This window comes from Stegodyphus dumicola, chromosome 7 (assembly GCF_044657685.1).
Source record: "Stegodyphus dumicola isolate Sdum_Otavi_A_Nest chromosome 7, ASM4465768v1".
NCBI lineage: Eukaryota > Metazoa > Arthropoda > Arachnida > Araneae > Eresidae > Stegodyphus > Stegodyphus dumicola.
This window is the reverse complement of record NC_140774.1, coordinates 186,005,381-186,015,744: the sequence shown is the minus strand read 5'-3', so window position 1 is coordinate 186,015,744 and position 10,364 is coordinate 186,005,381. Positions and strand designations below refer to the sequence as shown.

At 32.4% G+C, this 10,364-nt stretch overlaps 1 protein-coding gene across 2 annotated transcripts in view; it reads left to right on the top strand.

The window, feature by feature from the left end:
• Positions 1-29: 29 nt before the first annotated feature.
• Positions 30-10,364, top strand: part of LOC118203267 (uncharacterized) — a 37,323-nt gene continuing 26,988 nt past the window's right edge. Inside the window, exons 1-2 of one of the 2 annotated variants that reach the window (XM_035375538.2) lie at positions 30-252; positions 996-1,202. In XM_035375538.2, coding sequence (XP_035231429.2) covers positions 1,014-1,202 — 189 coding nt within the window. In that variant the 5' untranslated portion in view covers positions 30-252; positions 996-1,013. Of the gene's footprint in view, positions 340-995; positions 1,203-10,364 lie in introns of both variants that reach the window. The other variant, XM_035375539.2, reaches the window with a different exon arrangement.

The window sequence follows — 10,364 nt, the reverse complement described above, 5'->3', positions numbered from 1 at the left end:
AAAGTAGTATCTCAACGCTTTGTGTACAACATTGTTTTGATTCTAAACTATGCGTGGTGACCGACTTTTTTTATACCTATTGTTTTCCTTCGATGTATTTTCTGCTTTTTTTTTTAATTACTGATAATTTTTTGTATATTCTGGAGTTCAGACTATCTTACCGAAATAAATTATTTCCATTTTTTTTGTAAGACTGAACTGTGATAATGTTGATATTTTAAAGGGGCAGTTCCCAACGACTTCTTATAACAGGTATATTATCTCGTTGGCAGTTCCCTGTTGTATCATATATATATATGTCAAATAATTTGTCGAAAAAGTCAGAAAACATTTTTATTTGTAAGCATCAATGATATTATTCTGTCTTATTAAACTTAGTTTATTTCTTTTTTTAAATTCCAATGATAAAAAAACCGCATATTGTGGATTTTTGTGTGAAATAATTCCTTGTAACGCCTTTTGTTATTATTATCGCTGTACTGAGTTGGTACTTTAAGAAAATTTAGGTAATTTGAATATTATTTAATCTAGTTAATGTAACAGTTTCTTCTTTGAATTGAATCGGGATGTAAGAAGGGGGTTATTTTTAAAAATTAAACAATTGATCCTTACTTTTATAGATGATAATTGTCTTTAACAATGTTAATTTAAAGAAAAAGATAAACAGTGAATACAGCTAAGGCTTAAGTGATCATCTTAAAGCTCCAAAAATTCATATGATAATAAGAATTTATATAATAAGAATAAATAATTTAGATAATAAGAATTCATATGATAATAAGATTTAATGTTTTGCCGCTATAAATGCTGTTTGGATCTTTTGAACTGGCAATTTAATTATGTTCAGGTAAAACGTTAAAATGTTGGCTTTTGCAGACTGAGAAGTTTGGTACTTTTCTTTCATATGTTTTTACCAGTTCTACAATTAATAAATATATATTTATTTGCATGTAGTTTAGCATGCTACCTTTAAAATCATTTATCCTCTTATATAGCTGATTAGTAATGAGAAGATGGAAGACCAGGCTATGTTTTCAGAAAATCTGCATTCGAAAGAATTCCAGTGCCCTGTTTGTTTCAAATATTTCAGTCGAAAATTCACATTAGGTGTGCATCTTCTTATACATAAAGGAGTGAAACCTCATCCTTGCCCATTTTGTGGTAAAAGATTTCGTCAGAAAGGAACTTTGATGCGTCATAAAGTAAGAGTCTCTCTGTGTATATGCACTATTTAAATTTAATCTGACAGTTTACTCATATATTCTAGACTTTTTTTTTTTTTTGTTATTGTAAATAGTTTTAGTATTTATGTTTTTATGAAATTCCACTTTCATTGAATTTCATGGTACATTTTAAACATTTTGTCATTGCTTCAAACATTTGTAAAAATGCTTCCCTGATAATAATTTTATACACAATATAAATATTTACAGGTATATACATGTTGACATTATGTACATATAAATTCTATTTATATAAGTGCATACGATGAATTTATTTTTTGTGCATTAATTTACATTTTTTCAGCTGAATTTTTAATAGCAAAAATCTCATGCCATTATGATACATTGTAGAATTTTTTAAATAGTAATAGGTGCATGAGTGATGAGTGTTAAAATTTTAATACATGTTTAGCTGTTATCTAATGTGCAAAAAAAAAAAAAAAAAAAAAAAAGAGCCAGGAGGTTTTTGAGACTTGGTAAAGTTTTAGGTTTTTATTTCCTTTTAAAATAAGGTCTCCCCAAATATAGTACTCTCCTTTAATTTTAAGCTGAATTTTGTGACATAATTGTCTAATATTTAATGAAAGCATGTGTTTGATTAGAATGCATTTGATTCTGATTAAAATCAAAACTAATCTACTAACTGAATACCAGATTCTGTTATAAAGTAAAAAGTAAATAAGGAAAAATTAGTGACATGTTATCTAGTTGTTTCTATGCCAAACATGTCAGTGACTTGTGTAGTGGATGCAAGCCAAAATTTAAATTTCTGTGCTAGATGTAGTTATTGTAATTGGTGGCTGTTATGCAGTTTATATATGCAGTAGTTACTTGCACTATTTATTTCAACACTGTAATTCTGTATAGTATTATAACAGTAATGTACATTTACTTGATTTAGAAACAAAAATTAAATGAAATGAAAACTCAAAAGAATGATGTTAAAAATATTTTATTTTAAACATAACATTAAAAGAATTACAAGTTTAATGTTTACAGTTTAATCACATAATGCTATACCGTGGCCCTTGAAAGATAACTACATAGTTGTCTTTTCGCTGTCTGCGAATGATGGCACAGTCCAAATTCAAGGGGAGAGGAGAAAAAAGGCCTTCCTGAGAGTTCAACCTCGGAATGAAGGGAGAAAAGTTAATACAATTTTTGATTTGTTACAGCCTCTCCCTTTGGTTCCAATGTCACCCCGAGGAGAAATCAGCATTAGGTTTTCTGGGACATCAAGTTTGTAATAGTTGCACTCATCAGAGTTTTTCATGTAATCTGTGATATACTTGTGCATTCCTGTGAAATAATACCTTTGAGAAATTCTATATGTCCTTTCAGGACCATAATGTCTTGCAACAAGAGCATTATGATATTGCTTAAGAATTCTTTGTCGTTCATGTGTTGGTACTACTAGTTGAGCTTCTTCTGAGTCAAAGTCTGGAGAATACCAATACTTGATTCCTTGATGGTCCTTGTCTGGTCCAGTTAAAAAAAAAATTTCAATTTTTATGTCACTTTTGAAAAATTTTATGATCTGTTTCTGCTGCACTTGTGGTTGGCATTTCAATGGCTATCATACATAATCAGTGTCTTCACATGATTCTCTTTCATGGTTGAACACAGGTCATAACAACATACCAGCTATAAAATTTGCTCTTCCAGGGATGTTTTCCATCTATAAATAATAAGACTAATTCCATAGTTCACCTGGCAAATCTATCCTTAAAATCCATTTCAACAGTTGGTGATTAGATGCTGCAGTAATCTCTTGACCAACAATATAGCCACAGAATAATTCAAGCAGCAAGGGCAACAACATGGGCTCGTTCTGTTGTAGAGTGATTTCTTTGCGCTGCTGACAACAAATGGCTAGCATATTCTATTGGATGTTCCTTTGAACCTTTTTCTTGTAACAGCACAGCACCCAAGACATAGTGACTGGCATCTGTTCAAATAATTTAGGGCTTTGTTGCATCAAATTACTTGTTTAGCATCTGTTCAAATAATGCAAGGCGGTACTTACATATTATCGCAACCAGGTTGGCGCGATTTGTAAGTTTGAGTAAAAAAGTATGAATAGAAAGAAAATGTACATTTATTAATTACAGATAATTTTTAATACAGTTTTTTTATATTATTTTGTTTTAAAATATAAAATAGCAATTAAACTCTTTCGGCTTCGAATTTGAATAAGTTGCAGAATTATTTTTTCGGCGGAAATCTTTTGGCTATTGCTTTTAGCACTGACTGAAAACCGTCTTCGCCATTAACAGCTTGAGCTTGGCGCCATATAAATTTGATAAGGTATGAATCAAGATGATGATGGGCTGTTCCTCTCTGTTTTTTGTTGCGCCATTTGGCTGAGCCCCACATGCGCTCTACATGTTGTGTGTGAACGCCCGTGTTGGGATCCACAAATTTATATTTGTGAATAACAGTTCCATGCAGAAATCCAGTATTTTCGAACTCACTTGTATTGTATCTTTTCCAGCAATCCGAATAAATGATGCTTCCTTCCTTCATGTTTTCGCAAATTTTTTACATGAGGGTAACAGCGCTTCTGTTAGGTACAGTAACCAAAAAAAGTCTTTCTTTTCTCGGCAAATTCCGCCGAAAACCCATTGCTGTGGTAGTACGTGCCCAGTGTTATTTATAATAATTTCTTTACGAAAAACTACGTATAACACGTAGGGTTGCCGTAAGTAGGGTCGCAAAATTTGGCGATTTATGCGAATTTTGGCCTGGTTGCGTTAATACGTAAGTACCTGCAAGGCTTTCTTGTATCAACTCATTAGTTGCTCCTGTCTTAAAGCTTTAAGAAGGTAAAGCTAATGAGAAGTATTTTAATGTCTAGGAAGAGTTTTCTTCATCTGACCCCCATGTCCTGCATATGTTCTTCTTAGTTACATTACTTAGAAGTCTAACTGTCTCTGAAAATTTCGATATGTGTCAGGATCGGATTTACAATAAAGACTGCACTTTTTTCACATTTCTTGAAGCAGGCATCTTTTGTATAGCAGAGGTTTCTCTGGATCAACCTCTACTCCTTCAGCAGTAATCCAGTGAGCAAGATGCTTCACTTTACTGTGGGCAAAACTGTTCTTGCGATTTGCATTAAATTTAAATCGCAACAGTCTCAAAAACTGCTTCTAGATCAGCTATATGTTTTTCAAAGCCTCTGATGTTTCTCAAAAGTACCTGATAGTATTATGATATCATATAAGTGAGGGAGAACAACCATATCTTTCAGGTCACTTCAGAATTTATCAATTAATCTCTGAAAAGTGACCGGAGCAGGTTTCAATCTGAAAGGAATTCAAACGAAATGGAAAGTTCTGAAAAGCAAACAAATGCTGTTTTGTCTCTCTCTGTAGGCAAACATGTATTTGATGGTACCCAGACTGCAAATCAGTGGTTGTCATATATGATCTATGTTTAGCACCATGTGGTAAGTCATCCATCTTAGGTAATGGATATGAATGTGACATCGTAACAGCATTCAGTCCTCGATAATCGTTGCAAAGTTGAAATTTTCCATTTAGTGTGGGTGCAAGAATCACAATTGCAGCATATGGAGACTCGCATTCTTCTCTTATTTTCTTTTCCAGCAGCTCATCAAACTTCTTCTTCTTTAAGATATTCTTCCTGGCTGGAGACATGTGGTATGGGGGTACTGAAACTGGAGGATTATTTTCAGTATTCAATATAGGGAGTTGCTTCTCCCCCTGGTTGGAAAACAAACTCTTATTTTGTTAACAGAGCATTGTGTTTTCTCTTTGGTTTTCAGTTATATGTCTTCCATCATTTTTTTGCAATTGAAATGTTTTAAAGTCTGCATTGTTTTCTGGATGCTCAGATGATTTGAAAACGTCATCACTAAAGCTAAATTTCTGTTTAGGATCCTCATGGAAATACCATCTTTTTTTTTTTAAGTTCTACTACAATTCCAGCACTGCATAAAAGAAAATCAGTTCCTAAAAGTGCTCTGCTGTCTTTTGCTTTAGGTAATGCAAATAAAGTTAATTCGGAACAATCATTCTTCAATTTCATTATCTACTGAGGTCATATAAACTTCTATTTCCTTCTGGAGACCATTTTGAGGGTAACATTCATACTGTTTTTTTAAAATTATATTCTTTCTCTCAAAAGGTGATATCATCTCTTCCGCTTTAGTGTAGCTGGCTTTAGTGTCGGCACATACAGTTCTGGTTATCCCGTTTATTTTTACTTTCAAAGTAATAGCCTGGGGTTCCTCGACAGAGAATGCTTGAAGGTGAAATCAACTTCTGCTTTCTTGAGAGGATGGGAGCAGATAGGGCATTAAGCCTTAATAAAGCATTTAGACTTCACAACACCACCAGATAACAGCTGGTTGATCTTCATTTTTTGCATTATCTTGTGATGAGGGGTTTTTAGTATGTTGCATTTTTTGGGACAATACCTTGCTAAAATTTCTATTTTCTATGTGTCTGACTTCTTCATACAAATCTAATTTGTCCACAAGCTGAAGTGGATTATTCCACTTACTCCAGTTACCCAAATCAGTTCTTTATAATCTGGAGGGGCTTTCTTCGTAATTTGATCTGCCAATTCTTTAACTGCTTAAATGTTGTGACTTTTGATTCTTTAAGCCAGGGTTTCTTAAACTTTTTTCGGTCGCAACCTCCTTTTTATCACTGAGATTTTTTCATGACCCGCAGGACCACATAATATTTACAAAAAAATTGTGGTACCCCATAGCATTGCGCAAATCCGACACACACGTGAGTGAAACTGCCAATTTTTTCACTTGTACTGTAATATACTATTGCAGTTTTAGGTCATTAACTTTAATTTCTAAGTTTTAATTTCTAATTTTAAGACATAGAACAATGTTAAAATTTTAAATAAGTAATAGACGAAATAAGAATTTGTTTAACTTTCTGATAATCCTGAGCATCATCTGAAGATTCTTTTCAAATTAGTTTTGCACCATCAGTTGGTAAAAGACCAATAAGGTAGATTACCCATTTTAAAATTGATACCTTCAGAAGGGTTAATTGCTCCTCAAACAAGTCCAAAAATAAACTCATACTAGCTCTTTTAGGATCAAATTTATGAATTTTAACTTGTTCAATTCTAACTTAGGTATTTCTGCACCTGCAGAAGAAGACACTGTTATGGACTCCTACTAGCAATAATAATAGATTGTAACTTTCTCCAATTCAAACAACTATTAATTTTCTTTCTCTCTTTCAGGATGCTGTCCTATTTCCATTTCTTTCCCATCATTCATGATGTGGTTCAAGCATTCTTTCATTAACTCTGTATCATACATTACTGGTGATTATAATTCTAAAATTTTCCTCTTTCACTACACCTAGTATTTTCACTAATTCAACTAAATCTTGTTTCTTCCCTTTTGCTAATTAAGCCATGTGCCTCAAAATGAACACCTAAAACTTTTAATATGCCAATATATATAGGGTTTAAAATATTTTTATATGGATTTAGTACCCATCAAATGTACATATTCAAAAACAAAAACATAAGACAAAATAATAACTCATTTTACACCAATTGCTATTGATTTTCTTGAAATACCATATAAAATATAAAGTGTTGTTCTCAGAATATAAGCTGTTACAGAATACTTTCAGTAATTTGCATTAATGCAAAATATAGCAGTTTGAGACTATATATTTCTATACCTTTTCTGTTGTTCTGTTTTGTCAGATTCAAAGCAAAACTCAGTTTTTTTTTTTTTTTTTTTTTAGCCCAAAGGGCATTAGCCCAGAAGAGCTATTAATTTCATTTTGGCATTTTGCTTCCAAAACTTTAAATGTCCACTTCACTTTTAAATTTGTTGCCACCAAATATTATTGGCTTGTGTTATATAAAGAAATTAAATAATAAAGAATCTGAATTCTCAAATTCTCTCATGTATGTATATTTCTTTCATTGTGATGAAACAACAGTACCTAGAGCTATCAGCTTTTGAATAACGTAATCCTCCATCGAATATGGGCATCTGGAAGCCCTAATTTGGAATTTGTTTTATCATCGATTTCAAATTTTGTAACACTTCTAATGAATTTTTGATTAACAAACTCAAAAATTTCAAAGCAAAAGAATGGCAACACTGTATGGAAAAAAAAACGTTTTTATCTCCAGTGCGCGAGACTGTGTATCGAAAATTCTACATGTATGCTAAATATTAAATTATTTTGCGATATTGCTGTTGAATTGAATTTTATGGTTTATGTGCGAAGAACATGATATTTAATAAATAAAGGTTGATAAAGTGCCCCTTTGGGCATAATGTAAAATCTGAAAGCTTTCAGATTTTATGTTTTTGAGTTTTATTATGTATTTATTATATTTGACATTCATTTTCATTGCTTCATATTGATACTTGCGTAGAACAAAATGCTTAAATTTTATACAAAATTTTCATTCAAACATTTTTTTAAACTTCTGAAATAGCAGATGCTGCCATAAAATTCCTCATTTAAATTTCAGCAATACTTTAAAACTTATCTTTTGGTATTAAAGTACATTGCTGGCCACTGTAGGAAGCATGCACCTGAAGGAAGCATGCAAATAAATGAAATTTACAACATGCATTAGTGGAGGTGAGATATGCAAATGATTAGAATTTCGGCACAGACGCACATCACGCCCGCCTGTGGCGCCACTTCAAAGCGTTATTTAAGGCTTGAAGTTTTTGACAATTTCTGTTGGCAGTGGTGATAAAGGCAAAGCATGTTTTGCTTCCCTTAAATAAAGCTAAGACTAAACTAAATAAAATTCTTGCTTTATTCCGTAAATAAAATAAAAGAGTTAACACTGTAGCCTTTACATTTAAAATCATTTAGTGAAAGCAAACTAACATTATGCTAACTCATAATGACACAAGAGAACAAGAAACTCCAAGATTCGCCGATACCGGCGTACATATATATTATACTCGGCCAACCCGCCGATCTTGACGTCATCGGCCAATCAGCGGCAACCACGTTAGCTTACCGCCGTTCGACCTCCGATCAAAATTTGCATGTGGAAAACTAAAGCCAACAAACGGCCCTCTTTTCCCCATGCAAAGACAAAAACAAAACTTTCACAGAAGTTCATAGTTCAATTCTATTATACGAAAACACTTATTGTTCTTTAAACACTGAAAACATCTAAACAAAACTTTCTTAAATTAACAGCAGTCGCTGCTTTTGTAAATAAGTCGGCAGTATTTAATTTACTGGTGATAAATTCAAGGTCAAACACTCCATCATGTACTAGTCTTCTAACAAAGTAATATTTTACGTCTATGTGCTTAGTTCGGCGATTTTCTATTGGCGATCTGGAAAAATCAATGGCAGACTTGTTATCACAAAATAGTTTACACTGTCTTAAATTAAACTTTAAAATTTCATCTTGTAAGACATTTTTCGTCCACATTAATTCCTTCGCTGCTTCAGATAAAGCGATATACTCCGCTTCCATGGTTGATAAACTTACACATTTTTGTTTAACAGTTTTCCAGATTACCGGTACTTCATCTAAATATAATATAAATCCTCCCATGGACACGCGGTCATCTCTTTTACTTGCATAATCAGCATCTGAATAACAATATAAATTTAGATGTTTAATCTTCGATAAGTTTAACTTATATAATTTAGTACTATTGAGATAACCAAGCAATTTCAACAATGCTTCCCAATGCCTAATTCCAGGATTCTCCTGAAATTGTGATAAGATATTCACTGCATATGTAATATCAGGCCTTGTCCTGTTAGCTACAAAAACTAAACATCCTAACAGATTTCTAAAGGGTAATGTATGCATTTTCGCAACTTCTGCACTTGTAGATGGACAATCTAATTTTGTAAGAATAGTGCCCTTAGCTATGGGAAGTGAAGTTATTGGTATCTGGAAATGTTTAAATTTTTCAAAAATTCCTTCGATATATTTTTGCTGATGTATAAAAACCCCATTCTCATTCTCTAAGAATTCAATTCCAAGTAACATTTTAGTTTTGCCTAATACTTTAAGATCAAAAAACTTACTCAGCTGTGAAATTACTTTATCTATACTATATTGATCTTTACTAAAAATCACAATATCATCTACATATAACAAGAGAATTACATTTGAACCCTTATAAACACAATTATGCCATTGTATTTTCTTAAAATGTAGATTTTCTAAAGTACTTTCAAATTCACAAAACCATTCACGGCCGCTTTGATGTAGACCGTAAATGGCCTTGTGTAATAAACACACTTTATTTTTCTCTTCGATAAATCTCTCTGGTTGGGTCATATATATTTTCTCATTTAGGTTTGCATATAAATATGCGTTCTTTACATCTAACTGACAATTAGTCCATCCATATAAACATACCAGTATAGTGAAAAATATTCTTATGATTGAAAAATTTACTACAGGACTGTAAACGTCATCAAAATCTTCACCTCTTTTCTGCCTGAATCCCTGTGCTACTAAGCGTGCTTTGTATCTAACCACTTGATTCTTTTCATTTCTTTTTAGCGTATAGACCCATTTGTTTCCTATTATAGTTTTATTTTCTGGCTTTTCGACTAATTCCCAAACCTTTCTTTTCTTTATTGTGTCGATTTCTTCTTTCATTGCCTTATCCCATTCTTCGGCATTTACTAATTTTCGTGCTTCTTTAAAATTTTGTGGGATAACTATTTCTACGGAATTTGCCTCTTCAGACACAGAGCTAGTGTCCTGTTCTACGAAATTAACTTTCCCCGAGTATTCGTTTTTTCCACTAAAATTGAACTTATCTTTTTCATATTTAATATTTCTTGCCTCACAATACTTTTCAATATCATTATAGGATCTAAAACGGGTGTCTGTTCCCTCTACATAATAATATATGTCTGTACGTGTTCCATCTGGCCTTTTAACTGCTTTTCTTTGCCAGTTTAAGTCTGATACTTCTTTCGGAGTAGATTTGTCATCTGACAACTTTATTTCTTCTCTAGAAATTTCCTGTTCTTCATCTGATTCTGCTAATTGCTCAGATTCCTCTAGTCTTTTAAATTTAGGTTTTGATTTCTGTTCCAGGATGCCATTTGCTGCATACAGTTTTTCATCGAACTTCACATTACAGGTTTCTATTAATTTGCG